The sequence below is a fragment of the Lithobates pipiens genome, unplaced genomic scaffold, assembly GCF_037356315.1.
Source record: "Lithobates pipiens isolate NorthernLeopardFrog02 unplaced genomic scaffold, aLitPip1_a1.2 Scaffold_22, whole genome shotgun sequence".
Taxonomy (NCBI): domain Eukaryota; kingdom Metazoa; phylum Chordata; class Amphibia; order Anura; family Ranidae; genus Lithobates; species Lithobates pipiens.
The window spans coordinates 45,937,807-45,963,034 of NW_027507784.1; the positions used below are offsets into that span (position 1 = coordinate 45,937,807).

General features: G+C 43.8%; 1 protein-coding gene across 3 annotated transcripts in view; it reads left to right on the forward strand.

Moving 5' to 3' along the window:
* LOC143923724 (uncharacterized) overlaps positions 1 to 20,955 on the forward strand; it is a 101,371-nt gene extending 80,416 nt beyond the window's left edge. For 2 of the 3 annotated variants that reach the window (XM_077447536.1, XM_077447538.1), the window contains exons 9-10: positions 11,520 to 11,870; positions 20,119 to 20,955. In XM_077447536.1, coding sequence (XP_077303662.1) covers positions 11,520 to 11,870; positions 20,119 to 20,279 — 512 coding nt within the window. In that variant the 3' untranslated portion in view covers positions 20,280 to 20,955. The remainder of the gene's footprint in view (positions 1 to 11,519; positions 11,871 to 20,118) is intronic. The other variant, XM_077447537.1, reaches the window with a different exon arrangement.
* Positions 20,956 to 25,228: the final 4,273 nt, after the last annotated feature.

Consider the following 25,228-nt stretch of genomic DNA (forward strand, 5'->3'; position numbering starts at 1 on the left):
ATTGATCAAGCTGTGGAGGAGCAGGATCGGGAAGATGAGGAAGTCACAATGCTGGATGAATTCCCGGGGGGGCTACTCTATCTGAGACAAGTCAACAACCGGAGTCTGAAGAGGAGTCAGAGGAGGATGGTGCCGGGGTGGATGAGGAGGAGCAAGAAGAGCATGCTTTAAACCTTTCTGGGATCCCTGTTGTTGTGCGTGGATGGGGAGAGGAGAATGAAGAGGACGACATTAGCCTGGATGATGAGCAGAAGCCAGGCCACCACACCGCTTCCAGTTTAGTGCAAATGGGGGCCTTCATGCACCAGTGTTTTAATAGGGACCCCCTTATAAAAAGCATAAGGGTCAAGGACCAGTACTGGGTGGCAACGTACTTAGACCCCCGGTACAAATACAAAATGGCGGAAATGTTACCACCATCACAGAGGGCTGTCAGAATGGAGCACTTCCAGGCCTTGCTTCGAGAAATGCTGCATTCTGCTTTCGCGTGCGCTGGCAGAGGAGCAATTCCCACTCCCAGGGAAGGAGTTGCGGGTACCAATCCAAAAGCACCTGCAAGAAGAGGCCAGTTTGAAGATGTGTTGGTGACTTCGGATATGAGGTCATTCTTTCAGCCGACCCATCGACAGGTGTCATCCGGATCCAGCATCAGGGAACGCCTAGACCGTCAGGTGTCCGACTACATCGGGTTAACGGCCGATGTGGACGCTCTGAGGAGTGATGAACCCTTGGACTACTGGGTGGCCAGAGCTTGCCCAATTTGCAATCGAACTGTTGGCTTGCCCCTCATCCAGTGTCCTGTCCGAAAGGACGTTCAGCGCAGCAGGGGGGATCGTGACCGATAAGCGTACTCGCCTAGCTCACAACAGTGTTAACTACCTCACATTTCTAAAAATGAATGAGGCATGGATCTCGGAGGAATTCAACACATGTGACCAGTAGACCATGTATATGTCTATAAACAATTTTTTTAATCGAGCACACAGACCTTCTTTCTTCATTTGGCTCACTTCCTTGTCCAAAAAAAGCACACCGTATTATATGCCCGTACCCTCTTGTTTGAAGAGGTTGAGCGGTGTCATATTTCTACTGGGGCTGTTTATGAGGAGATCACACCATCCCTGTGCTGTGCTGACTTCCTCCTGGGGCTGCTTATTATGAGGGGCTCCCACCATCCCTGTGCTGTGCTGACTTCCTCCTGGGGCTGTACCTCTGCTGTGCATATTATGAGGGGCTCTTACCATCCCTGTGCTATGCTCATTATGAGGGGCTCCCACCATCCCTGTGCTGTGCTGTGCTGACTTCCTCCTGGGGCTGTACCTCTGCTGTGCATATTATGAAGGGCTCCCACCATCCTGTGCTATGCTCATTATGAGGGGCTCCCACCATCCCTGTGCTATGCTGACATCCTCCTGGGGCTGCTTATTATGAGGGGCTCCCACCATCCTTGTGCTGTGCTGACTTCCTCCTGGGGCTGCTTATTATGAGGGGCTCCCACCATCCCTGTGCTGTGCTGACTTCCTCCTGGGGCTGCTTATTATGAGGGGCACCCACCCTACCTGTGCTGTGCTGACTTCCTCCTGGGTCTGTACATCTGCTGTGCATATTATGAGGGGCTCCCACCATGCCTGTGCTATGCTCATTATGAGGGGCTCCCACCATCCCTGTGCTATGCTGACTTCCTCCTGGGGCTGCTTACGGTGCAGGTTTCAGTGCTGTATATCACGGTGCTGGTGTCAGTGCTGTATATCACGGTGCTGGTGTGAGTGCTTTATGTCACGCTGCTGATGTCAGTGCTCTCCATCATGGTGCTGGTGTCAGTGCTGTATATCACGGTGCTGGTGTGAGTGCTTTATGTCACACTACTGATGTCAGTGCTCTCTATCACGGTGCTGGTGTCAGATCACTCTATCACGGTGCAGGTGTCATTGCTGTATGTCACGCTGCTGATGTCAGTGCTCTCTATCACAGTGCTGGTGTCAGATCACTCTATCACGGTGCAGGTGTCATTGCTGTATGTTACACTGCTGATGTCAGGGCTCTCTATCACTGTGCTGTGATAGAGAGCACTGACATCAGCAGCGTGATATACAGCAATGACACCTGCACCGTGATAGAGTGATCTGACACCAGCACTGTGATAGAGAGCACTGACAGCAGCGTGACATACAGCAATGACACCTGCACCGTGATAGAGTGATCTGACACCAGCACCGTGATAGAGAGCACTGACATTAGTAGCGTGACATAAAGCACTCACACCAGGACCGTGATATACAGCACTGACAACAGCACCGTGATATACAGCACTGACACCTGCACCGTAAGCAGCCCCAGGGGGAAGTCAGCATAGCACAGGGATGGTGGGAGCCCCTCATAATGAGCATAGCACAGGGATGTTGGGAGCCCCTCATAATATGCACAGCAGAGGTACAGCCCCAGGAGAGTCAGCACAGCACAGGGATGGTGGGAGCCCCTCATAATAAGCAGCCCCAGGAGGAAGTCAGCATAGCACAGGGATGGTGGGAGCCCCTCATAATAAGCAGCCCCAGGAGGAAGTCAGCACAGCACAGGGGTGGTGGGAGCCCCTCATAATGAGCATAGCACAGGGATGGTGGGAGCCCCTCATAATATGCACAGCAGAGGTACAGCCCCAGGAGGAAGTCAGCACAGCACAGGGATGGTGGGAGCCCCTCATAATGAGCATAGCACAGGGATGGTGGGAGCCCCTCATAATGAGCATAGCACAGGGATGGTGGGAGCCCCTCATAATATGCACAGCAGAGGTACAGCCCCAGGAGGAAGTCAGCACAGCACAGGGATGGTGGGAGCCCCTCATAATAAGCAGCCCCAGGAGGATGTCAGCATAGCACAGGGATGGTGGGAGCCCCTCATAATAAGCAGCCCCAGGAGGAAGTCAGCACAGCACAGGGATGGTGGGAGCCCCTCATAATAAGCAGCCCCAGGAGGAAGTCAGCACAGCACAGGGATGGTGGGAGCCCCTCATAATGAGCATAGCACAGGGATGGTGGGAGCACCTCAAAATATGCACAGCAGAGGTACAGCCCCAGGAGGAAGTCAGCACAGCACAGGGATGGTGGGAGCGCCTCATAATAAGCAGCCCCCAGGAGGAAGTCAGCACAGCACAGGGATAGTGGGAGGCCCTCATAATAAGCAGCCCCAGTAGAAATATGACACCGCCCAACCTCTTCAAAACAGGAGGGTACGGGCATATAGTACGGTGTGCTTTTTTTGGACAAGGAAGTGAGCTAAATGAAGAAAGAAGGTCTGTGTGCTCGATTAAAAAATCATTTCTAGACATATACATGGTCTACTGGTCACATGTGTTGAATTCCTCCGAGATCCATGCCTCATTCATTTTTAGAAATGTGAGGTAGTTAAGCGTACTCGCGTAGCTCACAACAGTGTTATCGGTCACAATCCCCCCTGCTGCGCTGAACGTCCTTTCGGACAGGACACTGGATGAGGGGCAAGCCAACAGTTCGGTTGCAAATAGGGCAAGCTCTGGCCAGAGGTCAAGCCTGTCCACCCAGTAGTCCAGGGGTTCATCACTCCTCAGTGTCCACATCGGCCGTTAACCCGATGTAGTCGGACACCTGACGGTCTAGGCATTGCCTGATGCTGGATCCGGATGACACCTGTCGATGGGTCGGCTGAAAGAATGACCTCATATCCAAAGTCACCAACACATCTTCAAACCGGCCTCTTCTTGCGGCGCTGTTGGATTGGTACCCGCAACTCCTTCTCTGGGAGTGGGAATTGCTCCTCTGCCAGCGCACGCAAAAGCAGAATGCAGCATTTCTCGAAGCAAGGCCTGGAAGTGCTCCATTCTGACAGCCCTCTGTGACGGCGGTAACATTTCCGCCATTTTGTGTTTGTACCGGGGGTCTAAGTATGTTGCCACCCAGTACTGGTCCTTGACCCTTATGCTTTTTATACGGGGGTCCCTATTAAAACACTGGAGCATGAAGCCCCCCATTTGCACTAAACTGGAAGCGGTGTGGTGGCCTGGCTCCTGCTCATCATCCAGGATAATGTCGTCCTCTTCATTCTCCTCTCCGCATCCACGCACAACAGGGATCCCAGAAAGGTTTAAAGCATGCTCTTCTTGCTCCTCCTCATCCGCCCCGACACCATCCTCCTCTGACTCCTCTTCAGACTCCTGTTGTTGACTTGTCTCAGGTAGAGTATCCCCCCTGGGAATTCATCCAGCATTGCGACTTCCTCATCGTCCCGTTCCTGCTCCTCCACAGTTTGATCAATGACACAACGCAATGCACGCTCCATAAAGAAGGCATAAGGTACCATGTCACTGATGGCGCCATGGCTGCGACTGACCAGTTTGGTGATCTCCTCAAATGGCCGCAGAAGTCTGCATGCGTCGCGCATGAGCAGCCACTGGCGCAGTGAAAAAAATCCCAGCTCCCCAGAACCTGTTTTGCCGCAGAGTTCATATAGGTTGACATTAACTGCACGTTTCTGCTGGAGCAGCCTATCAAGCATATAGAAGGTTGAGTTCCATCGCATCGGGCAATCACAAATAAGACGTCTGACCGGCAGATTGTGTCGCCGCTGAATGTCAGCAAGGCGAGCCATGGCCGTGTAAGATCTTCTAAAATGGGCCGATATTTTCCTTGCCTGCCGCAAGATGTCCTGGACCCCAGGGTATTTGACAACGAATCTCTGCACGACCAAGTTTAAGACGTGTGCCATGCATGGCACGTGCGTCATTTTGCCCTGTCTCAATGCGCTAAGCAGATTGGCACCGTTGTCACACACCACTTTACCAACTGTCAAGTTGTGCGGTGTTAGCCACTGATCTGCCTGTGAACGCAAAGCTGAAAGGAGTGCCGGGCCAGTGTGGCTCTTGGCTTCCAGGCACAACAGACGCAGCACGGCATGGCAACGTCTCACCTGGCATGTCAAATAGGTTCTGGGGAGCTTGGGCGGCGCAGCGGAAGAGATGCTAGCAGCGGAAAAGGAGTAGTCAGCCGAGGAGGAGAGGGAGGAGGAGAGGGAGGAGGATGGAGTAGGAGGAGGAGAAGAGCCAGGCCTGCATGCAATCCGTGGCGGTAAAACCAAATCTACACGGGTGCCACAAGTTACATGCTTGACGGCCATCAGAAGGTTCACCCAGTGGGCAGTAAAAGTGATATACCTTCCCTGCCCGTGTTTGCTAGACCACGTGTCTGTGGCCAGATGTATCTTGGCACCGACACTGTGTGCCAGAGATACATTCACTTGCCGCTGAACATGGCCATATAGCTCTGGGATGCCCTTCTCTGAGAAATACTTCCTTCCTGGGACCTTCCATTGTGGTGTATCAATTGCCACAAATTTTCGAAAGGCCTCCGAGTCCAACAGTTTATATGGCAGTAGTTGGCGGGCTATCAGTTCCGACAAGCCAGCCATCAACCATTGGGCAAGAGGGTTATCCGGTGTCATTTTTTACGCTCGAACATTAGGCCCACGGAAGCCTGCCTTTTTGCAGAAAGACGTGAGCTTGGCATGATGGAAGGTGGAGTGGAGGACAATTGTGAGGAGAGAGGAGAATGGAGAAGTAGAAGACGAGGCTGGACAGTGAGAGCCTGGAGTGTGGCTTTGTGTGTTCCATTGCTCCCACTGGGCTCTTCGATGGCTGCTCATGTGCCTTCTTAAGGCGGTCGTCCCTAGGTGAGTGTTGTGCTTACCGCGACTAATGCGTTGACTACAAAGATTGCAGATGGCAACGCTATTGGTAGCAGCAAACACGTTAAAATAATCCCACACTGCGGAGCCATGTGTCGGCGTCCTGGGAGCGCCAGATGTGACCGTACATGGTCGATGACTCGCTCCTGATACATTAGCAGTCTGCTTTGTCCCTCCTGTGCAATGTAAGTTATTCCTGCTTCTCCTCCTTATCTGCTGGTCCATATCTCCCTCTGAACTCCCCTCCTCTTCCTCTCTTGTGGGTACCCACGTGACATCACTAGATACGTCATCATCGACGTCACCTTCCCCACCGCTATAAGTAGAGATCTCGGAGTAGGCAGCAACACCGGGGACCAACCTCCTCCTTGGGCTGATCTGGGTACTGTCGTCAGACTGCTGAGTGGCGGTTCTTGCTACCTCCTCTTCTTGATCCAATGCCAAGAGTGGCTGCGCATCAGAAATGTCTTGATATGGATCAGAAAATAATTCCTTTGACTCAAGCGGAAGGTATGTGGTGGTGGTGGTGTTGGTGATAGTGTCTTTGGGGGTGCACATAGCAGAGAGTGAAGAAGAGGGTGCAGATCGAGAGGATGAGGAGGGTGCAGAAGAGTAAGGCTGAGCGAGCCATTCAACCAAGTCTGGTGCGTCCTTTAAAGTAGTTGAACGCACCTTCTGCAACTTCCCACTTTGGCTCAAGCCTGTTTCTCCTGCCCTACCCCTACCACCCCTGCGGAAGGGCCTGCCTCTTCCTCTGCCTGTCATTTTTTAAATGACCCGGTGACAAAGCTCTCAGTCCCTATACCAATGAAGGACTGTTGCAGTATAGGGCAGCGGTCAGCAGTAGTGCACCTCAACCCTATGTATTGTGGACCGATACCAGTCCTTATAGAATAGCAGACTGTACTTCACTCAACCCTATGTACTGCAGCACCCTAGACAAAGTTACCAGTCCTTATAAGGACTTTTGTGGACCAAGTAGGTTGTGTGTGAATGATTAGCAGACTATACGTCAGTCCCTATACCAATGAAGGACTGCTGCAGTATAGGGCAGCGGTCAGCAGTAGTGCACCTCAACCCTATGTATTGTGGACCAATACCGGTCCTTATAGAATAGTAGACTGTACCTCACTCAACCCTATGTACTGTAGCACCCTAGACCAAGTTACCAGTCCTTATAAGGACTTTTGTGGACCAAGTAGGTTGTGTGTGAGTGATTAGCAGACTGTACGTCAGTCCCTATACCAAAGAAGGACTGCTGCAGTATAGGGCAGCGGTCAGCAGTAGTGCACCTCAACCCTATGTATTGTGGACCGATACCAGTCCTTATAGAATAGCAGACTGTACCTCACTCAACCCTATGTACTGTAGCACCCTAGACAGACCAAGTTACCGGTCCTGATAAAGAGCTTTGTGGAACAAGTGAGTTGTGAATGATTAGCAGACTGCAGCAGAAGGGCAGCAGTCAAGTATAATATTCTTTCTATATTTGGAAGAAAGAATATTATACGTGTACAAGCCTATTACCATACCAGTCCTGAAAAGAACCTTTGTGGAATAGTAACAGCTACTGTTTAAACTGACCCTCACTGCCTGACACACTGCTTCCTGCCTGTCCCTATATAAACTGGCAAAACAGAGGTTACTGGAACAATAACTGGTTACTGGAATAGCACTTTTATGGACCTGATAGTAACAGCTAATGGCTAAACTGGCTTTCCCTGCAGCACACACCGGCCTGTCCCTTTCTCTAAACTGACAAAAGACACTCAGGCTGCTGCAACAATCAGTAGCACAGCAAACCTATATACACCTAACACCTATACTAGTCCTGAAAAGAACTTTTGTGTACCAAATAGCTAGTGGTTTATCTGTCCCTGCTCCAAACAGCAACCTTTCCCTATAGTGACAGAAGAAAGAATGTAAAATGGCCGCCGGATCGGGTGTATTTATAGGTTAGGGGGAATGTCCAAGTGTCCATGTGCTGTAATGTCTCAATTGGCTGTCCTGTACCCCATGATAGATGTGTCATCAGGTCAAAGTTCTTTTACACAGTAAAAACATGGAAGTCCGCCGGGCGAACGGCGCCAATAGTCCGCCAAACTTGCGGACCGCGAACAGCCGAAATTCGCTGTGAAACGACCGCCGGGCGAACTGTTCGGCCATCACTAGTCCCTATACTGATAAAGGACTACTGCAGCAGAAGGGCAGCAGTCAAGTATAATATTCTTTCTATATTTGGAAGAAAGAATATTATACGTGTACAAGCCTATTACCATACCAGTCCTGAAAATATAGTAACAGCTACTGATTAAACTGACTGTCCCTCACTGCCACACACAGCTCCCTGCCTGTCCCTATTTAAACTGACAAAACACAGGCTGGAACAATAACTTGAATAGCACTCAAAACTATATCCTGTACTACTTTACCATATCAGTCCTGAAAAGGACTTTTGTGGATCTAATAGTAACAGCTAATGATTAAACTGACTGTCCCTGCTGCACACAGCATCCTGTCCCTCTCTCTACACTGACAAAAGACAGGCTGCTGCAACAATCACTAGCAAAGCAGTGCCTCAAACCTATATCCTGAACTATACCTAACACTTATACCATGATACCAGTCCTTAAAGGAACTTTTGTGGACCTAATAGCTAGCAATTTGGGTCACTGAAGTCTCTCCCTGCTCCACACAGCAACCTCTCCCTATAATGACATACGAAAAAATGTAAAATGGCCACCGGATCGGGTCTATTTATAAGTTAGGGGGAATGTCCAAGTGTCCATGTGTTGTAATGTCTCAATTGGCTGTCCTGTACCCCATGATGGATGTGTCATCATAGGTCAAAGTTCTTTTACACAGTAAACACGGAAGTCTGCCGGGCGAACGGCGGCAATAGTCCGCCAATCGGGTGGACGGCAAACAGCCGAAATTTGTCACGAAACGACCGCCGGGCGAACCATTCAGCCATCCCTATTTACAAACTCCTGGACAACGTGTTGCTGAGGCATCGGTCAGAAGGAGCGGAGAAGGTGGCCGTCTGACAGATGCGTTCAGACAATTTTTTAGTCCGCAGCCCCAAGGTATGATCGGTTCCAGCAACCATCGCCAGCGTCTGATTTACATGGTGCAGGAATAGCTAGGGGCAAGGTCAGACTTGGACACCTTTTCCACCGAAAATCTTCTGGCTTACTGGGTCTTGAGGATGGATCACTGGCCAGAGCTTGCACAGTATGCAATTGAGCTATTGGCCTGTCCTGCATCCAGCGTTCTTTTGGAACGCACCTTCTCTGCTGCTGGTGGCTTTGTTACCGATCACAGGGTGCGCCTGTCCATTGACTCGGTTGATCGACTGACCTTCATAAAGATGAATCAGTCTTGGATCACCACCAGCTACCAAGCACCTGAAGCTGATGTAACCGAATAATTTTTTTTTAAAATATCACATCCCTTCAAGACTGCCTATGCTGATGCTGAGTGACTGTCCTGTTATGTTTATTGTCTATCCTCTTCCTACTCCGCTGATATGTTGGAAGAACATTTTTGGTTCTGGATGATGCCACCAGCCCAATTTTTCAGCCCCTGTTTAACAAGGGCGTGTAATTACAATTTTTGATGCAATGCTTTGCAGCAGGGCTCATTCCTACACTACAACTAGAGTATATGGGAGAGGTTGCAGTGTCGTGGCACCAGCACCAGTGCCCAAGGCCCAATTTTTCAGCCCCTGTTTAACAGAGGCATTTAATTACAATTTTTGATGCAATGCTTTGCAGCAGGGCTCATTCCTGCACTACAACTAGAGTATATGGGAGAGGTTGCAGTGTCGTGGCACCAGCACCAGTGCCTAAGGCCCAATTTTTCAGCCCCAGGGGCATGTAATTACAATTCTTGATGTAATATTTCACAGCAGGGCCCAATCCTGTGCCCACTGAGAGTAACTGTGAAGACTTATAGTGTTGTGGCACAAGCACCACAACCACCAAAGGCCCAATTTTTCTACCACTGTTCAACAATGGCATGTAATTACAATTCTTGATATAAATGTTCACAGCAGGGCGCTCCAGCGCCCACCAAGAGTCACTTTGAGGGCTTACAATGTTGTGGCAACACCAACACCTTATTCCGTCATTTCTGCAGAGCATATAGGGCAGGCCCCTACTTTCAAACATCCAACTTACAAACGTCTCCTACTTGCAAACGGAAGGAGACAACAGGAAGTGAGATGAAAAAAGGCAGACGGCAAAACAAATTATACAGGGGTGATAACCCTTCCCTATGTTCAAAATTACAAACAGATTCTACTTAACACAACAAACCTACACAGTCCCTGTCTTGTTTGCACCGCCTGTATACTGCTGTTCTGAGTATATAGGGCATGGGGGCCACACAAATTTCCTTTTTTTAATATGGGTACGGGGTTCCCCTTAATATCCGTACAAGACCCAAAGGGGCTGGTAATTGGCAGGGGGGCTACCCATGCCATTTTTCTCAATGATTTTCATCCATATTGCCGGAACCAGATATTACATTAAAAATGCAAGCAGTTTTAAATGACTTTTTTTCCGTTAAATGTCATTTTGTGCAGGGACTGTACTAAACACGGGAAACATGGGGCACTTCACAGGCATACTATAGACACCCCCAGGCACGATATTTAAAGGAATATTTCACTTTTTTTTCACTTTAATCATCATTAAAATCAGTGCTCCTGCCAAAACGGCCATTTTTAAAAACATTTTAGGCATTGACCCATGTCCCCTGGGGCAGGAGGCAGGTCTCCAAACCCTTTTTAGGACAGTATCTTGCATATTAGCCATTAAAATTAGCACTTTTTATTTCGAACGTTTGAGTCCCATAGACTGCAAAGGGGTTCTAAAGTTCGTATGAATTTGCAATATGTTCAAAAGTTCGATGCGAACCGAACCGGGGGGTGTTCGGCTCATCCCTAGTCAGCAGCTGCAGAATGTGTTTTTTGGATGTGGGGACGGAACTCCGCTTTAAGAAATGCATTTCTGTGTCTCTCTTATTTCTCCTTGAGGCTTGGGTCACACTTATGAGAACTGGATGCAGGTTTAGCAATGGTTTTGTGAATAATAACTAGAAAATGCATTTCCTGGAGAAAAATGCGTGGGAATGCTGAATAGCATCAAAACTGCCCCATCATATCCCTCTATTATAAATCAGTACATGGGGTGTCTGTGCTCTCCCCCACTGCCCATCACTGTGTATAAGAAGCTTTGGTAACCATGGAAACAAAACAGACAACAAAAGCCTGGATGCCCTAAATTTAATTAAATTTTCTGAAATGATCACTAAACTTAACCAGCTTTTTCACAAAAACTGTAAAAGATATCAAACTGAAAAGATATAGCCAGATAGCTGAATATTTTGTGAACTTTTTTTAAAGTTATATTTTTTAAAGTTTGGCTTTTGTAGGTGAAAGTATGAAGGAGCTGAAACTTTTGGTAGCGGAAGAAGATTTTAAGGATTTTAAGCATGCTGTCATTGACTTCAATGTTAAAAAAAGTGTTAAAAAGCTTAATATTTTAAAAAGTAGAAATAAAAAAAAGGTGAAGAAGTCCCATCATCAGCTGAAAGAGCTGAACATTTTAAAAGTTAATGGCTTTAATAGCTGAAAGTATGCAGAAGTTACGCAGAGCCAAAAAATGTACAGAATAATAATAAAAAGAAGGTTTTCTGTGTGTGTATTGTTATACCTAGTGACTGCAGACCTAGGTTGGGAATGTTGCAGTCTTTTTTTTTGTGTGTTATTCCATACATCTGACATTGAGTCTGAACTTCTACAGCAGAGCTGCCTGATCCAGAATTTATAGAATTCATTTTACCAAAAATGATTGAAGGAGAACCCGACACCTTGAAGTGCGAAATCCGCAATCTGACTAAGTCACACACAGTGAATTGGCATCAACGGCTAAAAAAGGAACGCAAGGTTCTAAATAGGGGCTCACCTGTAAAAAGAGATGAAACATCTACAGATCAAAACACCTTCATAGTGACCCTGGATTTGCCAGCTGTCCAGATGTCAGATGATGGAACAGAATATGTCTGTGAAGTGGAATTTCCAGGTGCGCTGCCTCCCAAAAAACCTGCCATTAAGAAGCCCATACGGGGAAGTACAGGACCACTACAGGTCAAAGGTGAGAAAAAACAAACCCGTAGTGTGGTTGCCTAGAAACAGCATGAAAAGTTAGCATTTGTGTCATTATAAAGTAATTTTGTAGTACTAGGTCTACCACTTGTCTACTAAGGTATATTTATAAATGGCGTGGTACAGAAGAGGTTTACTCAAGCTCACAGCTGTTGCTGCAGGTGTAAGCTTGGTACCAGTGAAGGGCTTTCTGATAAAAGTGATTAGTTGGCTCTAGAGCCGGCCGACACTTTCTTGAGGTTGTCAAATTGCAGGACCATGGGAAACGATTTCCCCAGTGAGATCAAGAAGAACTTTGTAATACCCATTTCCCAATCCTTCCTGTGAATAATGACTCTAGAAGTGACATGCATTATGTCCCCTCCAGGGTCACAGCTGCCATGTCTCAACGAGTGCAGCCAAGGATGTAGCTATTTAACCTGACCGACTCCTGTACTTATACGTCGGCAGAATGGCACGGCTGGGCAAAGTAACGTACCGGTGACTTTCTTGCCATGCCCGCGCGCACCTGCCGCATGCTCTGTGACCGTGCTCACGGGACCCTCAGGCTTGATCTCCGCGGGGATACCCACGATCACGTCACAGAGCTCAAGAATGGGGAGATGTCGGTGTCAAGAACGGGGAGACGCCCCTAGGATACACTTAACCCCTCCCCGTCCCCTAGTCGTTAACCGCTTCACTGCCAGTGACATTTTTACAGTAATCAATGCAATTTTATAGCACCAATTGCTGTATTAATGGCAATCGTCCCAAAAATGTGTCAAAATTGTCCGATGTGTCTGCCATAATGTCGCAGTCTCGATAAAAATTGCTGATCGCCGCCATTACTAGTAAAAAAAAATTATTAATAAAAATGCCATAAAATTGTCCCCTATTTTGTAAACGCTATAACTTTTGCGCAAACCAATCAATAAATGCTTATTGCGATTTATTTTTTTTACCAAAAATATGTAGAAGAATACATATCGGCCTAAACTGAGGAAATTTTTTTTTATAGATTTTTGGGGGATATTTATTATAGCAAAAAGTAAAAAATAATGTGTTTTTTTCAAAATTGTCACTCTTTTTTTGTTTATAGCACAAAAAATTAAAACCGCAGAAGTGATCTAAGACCACCACAAGAAAGCTCTATTTGTGGGGAAAAAAAGGACGGCAATTTTTTTTTTTGCACGGACGTGCGTCGTGGCTCCCATTGTCAGTTAAAACGATGCAGTGCCGAATCGCAAAAAAACCCTCTGGTCAGGAAGGGGGTAAATCCTTTCCGGGGCTGAAGTGGTTAAACACAATGGGGGTTATTTACTAAAGTAAAATCCACTTTGCACTGAAAGTGCACTTGGAAGTGCAGTCGCTGTAGATCCCAGGGGGATATGCAAGGAAAATAAAAACCTGCATTTTAGCTTGCACATGATTGGATGATAAAATCAGCAGAGCTTCCCCTAATTTCAGATCTGTCCCTTAGATGTAGAGCGACTGCACTTCCAAGTGCACTTGCAGCGCAAAGTGAATTTGCCTTTCGTAAATAACTCCCAATCTGTGCTTAAATAGCTACATTTGTGGGCAGGAGAGACACTGGGGTCTCATAGACAACAAGTGTTTCCATAAAGAATATCTGTCAATTCCCCCCCCCCCCCCCCCCCCAAAAAAAATATTTTTTTTTCAATTAGAACAAATAAAAAATGTATAATTTAAGCACGCCTGTATATACTCCATATAAAAGTATTACATACCCCATATCAAAAAAAGGCCAGCTCTATTGTGAGCACATGTATGTAACCATCAAGCGTGCCACCCATGTGAGGTATTCGTGCAATCATGCTAGGGCTATAATTCACAGTAAACATTAAACTGATAACCTGTAAGGGCCTTTAAAGCATTGCCTATGGAAAATTTGGTGTTTCTTATAAATCCACAGACATGTGAAATTTTCAGACTTGACATGCTTGGTATCTAGTTACTCAATGCAACCCAATCTTTTATATTTGATTAACAATTGTGTATATTATTTTATTTGTACTAACATTTATTTCAGTACATTTGCCTTCCATACAATAAGAGTTTGATAAATAACTGCGTCAATATTATACAACATTAAAAAAATGCAAATACCATCATTTTATTCTCCAGGGTCTCTGCTTTCACAAAGTACTCTGTGGGCATTTCTAGCAAAAAAATTCAGATTTTAACACACGTGCAAAAATGTTTTAATTTTGCCTTGTAGACAAGTCACTAAAGTGACCTCTAAAGGAAAAGGCACTATAATTACTTGTTAGAGTAAAGTACCTTGAAATGCCATTGGTTCTTTGTGCTTCAACCACTGCAGGTATTCGAATCAGGACCACTGACAAGCCAGTACATCTTGCCCTGTTGTACCTGGCTCGGCCAGCAGGGGGGAGGGCGGGCAATCTGACAGAAAAGAAAGCATGCATAAAAAAATAAAATGTCCCCAACCAGCGCCCCAGGCAGTGAGACATTGCCCGATCCCTGCAGCCACGCAATCGGGCAATGTCTCACTGCCTGTGATTAGCGCAGCGCTTCGCCGACTTACTGGCGGGCTCTGCACGTGGAACATGCGGACACGCCTGAGCTCATCCTTGCTGATGCATGTAAGCCAAGTCCTGTACTAGGGGAATACAGAGACAGTCTAAGAAGGTAGGGGGTAAATCTGCAGTGCCAGATAACTAGTCTGCTGTCGGTTACATCTGTATAATTCTTCTTTAAGGGTGTGACAGGGGTGTGTCCTTTACCTACATAATTTTGCTTGTAGGTGTCCCTCGTTCCCATCTCAAAAAGTTGGGTGGATAGGGTCAGTATGACAGCTTAGGTATAGCATTTTCAGGCTAAATTAACCAAGGCAGCCTTTAGGACCGGTTCACATTGCTGCAATAGGATTTTGCTCTGACTTTCAGTGCAATTATGTAGTGCTACTTGGATGCAACTTTTATAAGGTTTGTATATTCTATGGGGCCAAAATCACACTGGAATCATACCAAAGTAGCACAGGAACATTTTACAAAATCACTCCACACTGAGTAGCATTGATGTGAATGGACCACTGAAAACAATGTGATTCTGTGCGATTCAAGTCGCATCTGAAATCGCACTAGTGATAACCATGTGTGAGAATGTCAATGCATTTAGTCAAACTCTGCTCCCTTTAAATACCCTAAACCATAGACAGTTGAGTATTTAGTAGTTGATATACTAAAGGCAAATAGACTGTGCACTTTGCAAGTGCAGTTGAACACATTTTCCCCAGAGCTTAGTGAATTTGGTAAAGCTCTGCTGATTTCCATCATCCAATAATTTTTTTCCTTAACCTAATTAGGGATTCTTTACAAACTGAAGCTTCACCACATTCATTAAAGTGGAACTTCCCCCAGGGGAAGTTCTGCTTTGAGCCCCCCAACCTTTATCTAATTTGGCATTTTATTTTTTTGGGGAGGTGGCGGGGTACCAAGTTTTGAGAGGTACCCGCTCCCACATATGCTTAGATTGTCTAGACCAGGGATATGCAATTAGCGGACCTCCATCTGTTGAAGAACTATAAGTCCCATGATAGAGTATACACTATGGTTGCCACCTTTTCATCACGTCAAACCTGAACACTTTAGCAGCGCACAGCAATTTTTTTTAAAGTATAAACTATACACATATTTTTCTATTAAATAACATTTCTAATCATATGAAGTTAATAACAAGAGTCCCCCTTACATCAGAGTCCACAGAGTTCCCCTTTTACATCTGAACTCACAGAGTTCCCTTTCACTGTAAGGGAGGACTCTACAGACTCTGAAGTAAGGGATGCTCTGAGAACCCTGATTTAAGGGGGAACACTGAGAACTCTGATGTACGGAGAGGACTCTGATGTAAGGGGGAACACTGTGGCTTCTGGTGTAAAGGGGAACTGTGATATAAGGGGTGCTCTGAGAAACCTGATTTACCTTAGTGTACTCACTCAGAGGCTGGAGAGAGAAGGGGGAGACTTCAGCCACAGACATGGATGGATGGTAAGCTCACTCACCCCTTGGTAGTCAGCACCTCTCATCCAGATATATCTGAGGCTGCTGGAATTTCCTTTTCTGAGGCACACCCCTGGGGATTGGAGTGTGGGCAGACACAGAGGCAGAGGGGTGGGAGAAAGGTGCAACTCAAGCCCTCTCTCCTCTCCTGTCTGTGTGTGTTTTAGGCAGGGGGATTGTTAGGGTTGGCTTTGGGCAGCATGAAACAGAGTATTAAGCCCCATACACACTATCAGATTGTCTGCTGAGTTTTTCCTTCAGATTTACCAAAACCATGTAGTAGAAGGGCCTGCCTGATTGCATACACATTGAAACTCCTAAGGTTTGACCTCATATTATATGGTTTTGGTAAATCTGAAGGAAAAACTCAGTAGACAATCTGATAGTGTGTACGGGGCTCAACAGACACTCTTGGCTTGGACAACTGCAGCCAGCAACCCTGCTGGGAAGCCATAGTAAAGTCTGAATCATGTGTCTGGGTTTCAGGCAGTCTGAAACCCGGATGCATGATTCCAAACCCGAACTGTCCTAGTGAATCCTGGACAGTTGGCAACCCTAGTATACACCTGGGCGATGGACAGACGTAGGATGAGACAGGTACCTATGGCAGGTTACTGGAATTCATTACCTAGCCATGACACCCAGAGGCAGAGGCATGATGGGACCTGTAGTTTTGCAACAGCTAGAGGTCCGCTAATTCCCACACTAAAGATGCCAGCATCGGGAACCCCAAAGGCTACGGAAGAACTAACCCAGGTGTGGACGGCGCTGGTTCCTTGGACAGATGCCTTTAATTTATTTTTCTAGAGTGAAGCTCTGGGGGAAATCAGTGCAACTGCACTTGCAAAGTGCACAGTCTGTTTGCCTTTAGTAAATCCACCCCACAGTCACATGCTTAGTCCTAAAGCTCAAGGATCTCAAACATGCAAATATTTACTTTTATTCCATTAAATGCATTAATTTTGCCCCACTCGAGCTAATGGTAGATTTAGATGGCTTAATTTACAAGGACGTACGAAAGCATATGCCCATGCGAGGGCTATGTTTGTCCACACAGAAATCCACTGATGTCTCTCATTCATGTCAATTGGGATGTAGCAGCTGCATGGACACTGCCACTGCTCCCAAATCTAGTCCTGCCGCTCACACATCCCCCATGTCACTATTGATCGATAAATAAAACAGACAGCTTTATTGACAAGTATATACAGTGCCTTGAAAAAGTATTCATACCCCTTGAAATTTTCCACGTTTTGTCATGTTACAACCAAAATCATAAATGTATTTTATTGGGATTTTATGTGATAGACCAATACAAAGTGGCACAAAGTGGAAGGAAAATTATAAATGGTTTTTAAAAATGTTTACAAATAAATATCTGAAAAGTGTGGCATACATTTGTATTAAAGTGATTGTAAACCTTTGTGTTTGGGAGTGGCCCCCGATTGTCCTCTTCTGGGGTCCCTGGGCGGCTCTCGCAGCTCCTCCTTGCGTCAGATAACACCCTAGGAGAAGCGCTCTCCCAGGGGGTTACATTGTGGGCGCGCTACCGAGTCCAGCATTTGCAACCCTAGACACAAATGCCGGACTCGGCCGCCGTTCCCTGCATCCTTGAATTAGATTGACAGCAGTGGGAGCCAAAGGCTACGCTGCTATCAATCTCTCCAATCAAGAGTCGGGACCCCATGCAGAGAGGGAGAGCGTGTTTCTGCTGAGGGAAATACGGGGCTCAGGTAAGTAAAATGGGGGAGAGCTGGTCACTGCCAGAAGTTTTTTCACCTTAATGCATAGGATGAATTAAGGTGCAAAAACTTGAGGGTTTACAACCCCTTTAAGCCCCCTTTACTCTGATACCCCTAACTAAAATCTAGTGGGACCAATTGCCTTCCGAAGTCACCTAATTATTAAATAGAGTCCACCTGTATGTAAGTTAATCTCAGCATAAATACAGCTGTTCTTTGAAGCCATCAGAGCTTTGTTAGAGAACCTTAGTGAACCAACAGCATCACAAATTCCAAGGAACACACCAGACAGGTCAGGGATAAAGATGTGGAGAAGTATAAAGCAGAGTTAGGTCATGAAAACATATCCCAAGCTTTGAACATGTCACAGCACTGTTCACTCCATCATCCAAAAATGGAAAGAGTATGGCACAACTGCAAACCTACCAAGACCCATGGTAACTTTGGAGAAGCTGAAGAGATCCACAGCTCAGGTGGGAGAATCTGTACACAGGAAAACTATTAGTCGTGCTCTCCACAAATCTGAAGAGTGGCAAGAAGAAAGCCACAAGAAGTCCTGTTTTCAGTTGGTCAGAAGCCATGTGGGAGACACAGCAAACATGTGGAAGAAGGTGCTCTGGTCAGATGAGACCAAAATTGTACTTTTTGTCTTAAAAGCAAAACACTATGTTTGGTGGAACACTAACATCACCCTGAACACACCCTCCCCACTGTGAAACATGTTGGTGGCAGAATCACATTGTGGGGATGCTTTTCTTTATCAGGGACAGGGAAGCTGGTCAGAGTTGATGGGGAGATGGATGGAGCCAATTACAGGGCATTCTTAGAAGAAAACCTGTTAGAGTCTGCAAAAGATTTGAGGTTCACCTTCAAGCAAGACAACGACCCTAAACATACAGCCAGAGCTACAATGGAATGGCTTGGATCAAAGCATATTCATGTGTTATGCCGCGTACACATGTAGCAGACTATCCGGCGGACTTAGTCTGGTGGACTTTCCGCCAATATGTCCACCGGACTTTCCGAACGAGCTACTTGCCCACACACAGTACTTTTGCGGCGGACTAATACGGTGTACTAAGTCCGCCGGTCTATCTGCCTCCGAAATGTGAGTCCGGCGGACATATTGGAGTGCAAAAATACTTTTAGTCCGCCGGACTATCCACCGTACTTTTGAAATGAACGGCGGACACACGCGTGGAGGAATGTCTGCTCATTTTGAGCGGGTCTCCAGGTAGCCAGGGCCAGCGAAGGAGGCGTCGCTGGCTCCGTCACCTGGTATGAACTTAAAGGGGAATCCCTACACCGGCGTGGGGCCCCCTAGGTCCATATCAGACCCTTATCCGAGCACGCTACCCAGCTGGCCAGGAAAGGGGGTGTGGATGAGCGAGCGGGGAAGGGGGGGCCGCGCGGGCCGGGTAGCGTGCTCGGATAAGGGTCTGATATGGAACTATGAATCCCTACGCCAATTTTTCGGCGTAGGGATTCCCCTTTAAATCCATACCAGGTGACGGGGCCAGCGACGCCTCCTTCGCTGGCCCCGACTACCTGGAGACGCGCTCAAAATGAGCGGACTTTTCTCCGGGCGGGAAAGAGTCCGCTCATTTCAAAAGTACGGCAGACTGGCACACACACGGCCGTACTGTCCGCCGAAATGCGAGTCTGGCGGACATATTGGAGTGCATAAATACTTTCTTAGCCCGCCAGAGTTTTGGGTAAAAAAAGACTGCCGAAGCCTACACACGGGCGGATTGTCCGGTGGACTTGAGTTCGCCGGACTTTTCCACTGGATTGTTTGATCGTGTGTACGAGGCATTCGAATGCCATTCTAAGTCCAGACCTAAATAGAATTGGGAATCTGTGGCAAGACTTGAAAATTGCTGCTCATAGATGCTCTCCATCCAATCTGACAGAGCTTGAGCTGTTTTTCAAAGAAGAATAGGCAAAATTTTCACTATCTAGATGTGAAAAACTGGTAGAGACATCCCCAAAAAGACTTGCAGCTTTAATTTGCAGAGAAAAGCGGTTCTACAAAGTATTGACTCAGGGGGGCTGAATACAAATGCACCCCACACTTTTCACATAATTATTTGTAAAAAAGGCTAAAAACCATTTATCATTTTCCTTCCACTTCACAATTATGTACAACTTTGTGTTGGTCTATCACGTAAAATCCCAATAGAATACATTTATGTTTTTAGTTGCAACATGACAAAATGTGAAAAATGTCAAGGGGTGTGAATACTTTTTCAAGGCACTGTATATAAATGGTGACAGGGCCAAGCACAACATTAGAAACTAAAGTGCAATTTTTCTTCAGGCATTTCAGGATCTCAGTGTGCAAGATACGTGACAATATATCCAAAATTAACATCTGCCTAAACAAATTGTATATAGAGTAATGTTCCATTCCATACAACATGTAACATGATGTTTATTTTATGTTTCTGATGACCTCCCTTTTAAATGTCTGCAGTAAAACAGAGAGCAGAGATTTCATCAGAAAACAGCAAGTCTCAAACATCTGACCTGAAACAAATATGCAAATCAGACCATGAAACCTCTGAAAAACATAAGGAGGATCAACCACAATATAATATGGCTAGTGAGAAAGAAGATAAAGGGGATAAACATTAGTCGGGTCAATTACTTGATCAAGAAGAACACACTGCCTTGCTGAGTGGTAGTTCTTCTGAATTGGAAGTAAAAGAACCGATGCAAAGTTCTTCCCTTTCCTCATACATTGAAGAGGATCCAGGAAAATGTTCAGTGAAGATGAATGAGAAAGAAAAAAGAGATCAAAGTCCAGAAAGTCAATCACATCAGCAACAAAACCAGACAGACGCTGTTTTGCTAAAGGATAGTTCTTAGTTCATCTGAACTGGAAGAAGATGAATAGAGGGCACTAAGAACAAATGCAATGTTATTTTTTTTCCTAACATGCACAAAATAATCCAGGAAAGCATTCTATCTAGATCAGGAACAGCAGACAGAGGGTGCCTGTGTCAGTGTGATAGTAAAAGCAAGTAACACTTTATTCAGTTAAACTTATCCATCTGTCCTCTGGACTTCTCCTTGATATCCCTTACTACTATGGACTGTATGGACTAATTCTTATTAATTGATTTTTCTGTCTTGCAGAGATACTAGATTTTCTAATATATTTTCTGAAACTCCCATACCTACATCTTCAATTGTCTGCAATTCAAATTCCCCCCTCCCCTAATACCAACACACACACACAATTAAATTTGAATTGTATATTGCGAAAATTGTTTTATAAATTAGAAGATCTACTGGCATCAGAAAATCACCAATGGTGGGACATAATTTTTCTTAACAAATATCTACAGTTGAAATTGACACCCAGAGGTCGTAGAGTGTAGCCCCGTACACACAATCAGATTTTCCTGTCGGAAAAATCTTGGATGTTTTTTTCTGACGGAATTACGCTCAAGCTTGCCTTGCATACACACGGTCACACAAAAGTTCTCTGAACTTTCAACCGACAAGAACGCGGTGACATACAACACTACGACATGCTGAGAAAATTAAATTCAGTGCTTCCAACCATGCGTCAAATTGTTTGAGCATGCATAGGAATTTTGCGTGTCGGAATTGCTACAGACGATCGGATTTTCCGATCTGAACTTTTTCCATCAGAAAAATAGAGAACCTGCTCTCAATCTTTTGTTGCCGGAAATTCCACCAGCAAAAATCTGATGGAGCATACACACGGTTGCATTTTCCGACCAAAACTCTCATTGGTCTTTTGCTGGCCGAATTTCCAATTGTGTGTACACGGCATTGGAGTTGTCCCTTCCTTGATCCAGATCTTATGAAGGAATGGAGGCACATCTCTGATTTTTGTACTACACAATGGATAAAAGTCATTATCCAGCAGAGGACTAGAAATTTAGCCAAATATAAGTCTGAGATTGAGAATGTTTGTTTTTATAAGCTTATTAGTGAACACAGCTCCTTTTGCCTAATGGATAGAAGGTTTGCCAATTTACTTCAGAAAATAGTTGATAAAAAAAATAAGTTTTCTGCAAAAAAAATCAAAAATTATAAAGAGATCTAGATCTTCATGTGCGCCCCCTAAGAAAACCTCTGACCAGCAATGGGAACCCAAGGGGCAATGTCACAAACTCCCTCTGAAAGACATTCCACTTCTAGCCACAAATAGAGCCAGCAATAAAGGGGGATAAAAATGGGTAAAAGCCTTGTGAGCTGCCACACTAAGCCTAAATTAACCTAAAATAAACACATGTAATTTACTATAATCAGCTGCCCACACTTCCCACACTTCCCCAGATGGTGATAACGCAAACTATATAACACACTGTGCAGTGCTGATAAATATTGAAACAATACTATATAAATATATGAATCCAGTAAACACTAATATATATATATATATATATATATATATAAATATATATATGAAAAAAAGTGATGTAGAGTAGTAGAAATGTAAATGTAGTGGAAACTCTACATACTCTACACTTCCCAGTAAAATACATAATACTCTAGTATTCAACTATACTCACAGGGGCGTTTCTTAATGAATAGCAAAGTCTTTGTGTATTATGTGAATCAGTATCCCTGCTCCTAAAGGGTGTGTAGCGGAGATATGTATGTCTTCATCCAAGGCATTTCGAACGTACTTTCAGGAGTAGAAATTGAAGAATCCTTTGTTCGTTCAATAGTTGGTTTATTGTTCAGAAAGATAAGCAAAGACAAGATTGACATCTGGTAACATATGGCATGGTTTTGGCTTCTAAGGTGGTACTTCTGGTGTTACATTTTCAAAGTATAGCATTCCTTCTCTTCCCACCAATCTACTCTTTCTCCTAATCTTACTCCATTCTTATACTGTTTCATGATGTTATGTCAGCATATCCTAATAACTCCCACATTTGCATATATACCTAATATGGTTCAGTCTATAGATAAGTAGCATAACTCCACCCATTGTCCTGATATAGTAACTCAAAAATAGAAATACCTACTCAGCAAAACCACTCCTCCCTGTACTCTCTGTTGTTCTGTAACCTTCAGAAACCATCACTTATTACCGTACATATAACTTACATATATTTTCTGAAACTTTTATCACTTAAAATATTAATTAACTCAAAAACTTCTAACAATTCCCCCTCAATGCACTATATTCAACAAATAATAAGTGCATTCATCTTAAATAATAAATGTCTCTGATTCTCTTTTTTCCAATACAAACAATACAATAAACATTAATACAATACACATTAATACATTTTAGTGTGTCAGATATTGTACATAAACATTTTCCAAAATTCTAAGATGTTTCTATGAAAAATATTTAAATATTTCATTCCATTGAGAAAGTATGAATTATTATATGTATTAATTGTAATTAATTTTCCATCTAAATCATATAATATTAAATATTTTCTTCTTTCAACTTTATAAATGTATTTAACTTCTTGTGAAACTCTTATAACTTTAACCATATCATATAATTATTTTATGGATAATCTATGATTTTACTTTAAAATGATCTTCTTTTCAAGTATATTGTTCCATTATATGACACATTATCTATGTGTATTCTTATCTGTAAAACCACTGACCTACTGACCTTTAGTCATAAACTCTGGACATGGAGAACAACTGGTACCAAAATGACATTCACACAACTTAGCTATTACCTAAATCACTCACACTTCATTTATAGCCCTTTCATACACATTTTGAATCAATTGCTCCAGATGTACCATAACTAAACACTGAATCAGATAAATCAGAAGTAATTTTCCGACTAAAAATACTTGTCATAATTTTTTCACCTTTTTTCATTTCTTCCTTAATTTATAAAATTGTTTCATTCTAACCATAATACAGATTTGAATCAAAATACATAAAAACTTTCCCATTATTTGATTGTCATATTTTATATATTCTATCTATCATTCTATTTATTTTTCAATTTATTTATCCATCTATCCATGACCAGCAAGCAACTTTTCTATATTTTTTTTTTTAAACATTCTAAAATTATTTAATTTAACAATAACTTTGTTTAGACACATTGAAATCCTTTTCTTCATATACTCTAATTTATACCTTTTTTGTCTTTCCTATTATCTTATCACTATCATCATTATTCAGATAATTCATAAAAAAATTCTTATATGAGAATCACATCCTAACTCCCCCTCACATAATGATCGACCGATCAATATGTCGCTTTTGATGCAAGTTCACCAAAAAATGATAGTCCTTGATAACATAATCAAAAAAATAATAACTTTTGAAAAAACAAGAAATAGTAACATATAGAAATTTAGTTGTGCTTGTTGCATTGTCATGGAAGAATAAAAAAAAAACGAAATAAAAAAATAAAAAAATAGTTTTCTTTAAATTTAGAAACAAAAGACATATCTATAAAAGAAAATGAAAACAAGTATCAAATTCTTTTAAAAATTATGTTTTCCTAAATAATTTTCATTAATCAATTTAAACCATTTTAGAATGATAATGCTTTCTGTGTTTACCAATTTTATTCTTATTTTTACCAATTATTTTTAATTCTACCAATACTTTTGAAACAAAAACTATAATCCCAATCTACTTTTAAAATAACAAAATAATCTTCCCAATTTAAATCCCAGTTGACATTTCTGTTGACATCTTTGGTACCTTCAGATCTATAATTCTTAACCATAACTTTAGCTACTGGAATAAATTACTAAACATACTCATTAGAAGTAGAAATCTCATTCAAGACATCATTTCTATTTAAATTTATCAAAGGCCTAGCCATGTTTTGTGAACAAACTTCTGAGATACCTATACTTGTTGTTTGTAGACATGTGCAGAGTAAAATATTTTGTTTCGGAATTTCGTTTTCGTCCGAAAAACTTAATTTATTTAGTTACTCCCGAAATTCGTTTTTATTTATTTAGTTTTTCGTTCAAAAATTGCATTCGTCCGAAAATCCACGTGAATTACGGTCGAATCTGTCTTTGAAGGCTTATGGTGTCTGTCAAATGTATAAAGAAGATTCAACGGAGCTAGTATATAGCATACTTTAGAACCCTATTAAAGTCTATGGGACTCCAACGTTCAAAATCTAAAGTGCTAATTTTAAAGACTAATTTGCAAGTTACTGTCCTAAAAAGTGTTTGGGGACCCGGGTCCTGCCCCAGGGGACATGTATCAATGCAAAAAAAAGTTTTAAAAATGGCAGTGATTTTAATAATGATTAAAGTGAAACAATAAAAGTGTAATATTCCTTTAAATTTCGTGGGGGGGTGTCTATAGTATGCCTGTGAAGGGGCTCATGTTTCTGGTGCTTAGAACTGTCCCTGCACAAAGTGTAATTTATGCAGGAAAAAAAGTCCTTTAAAATCACTCGCAGCTATTATGAATTGTCGGCTAATACAGAGAACACTCATTGAAGGGTCATTGATAAAAAAATAAATCAATAAAAAAGCGTGGGGGTCCCCCAAATTCAATTACCAGGCCCTTCAGGTCTGGTATGGATATTAAGGGGAACCCTGCCTCAAATTTAAGAAAAAATTTGACCTGGGGTTCCC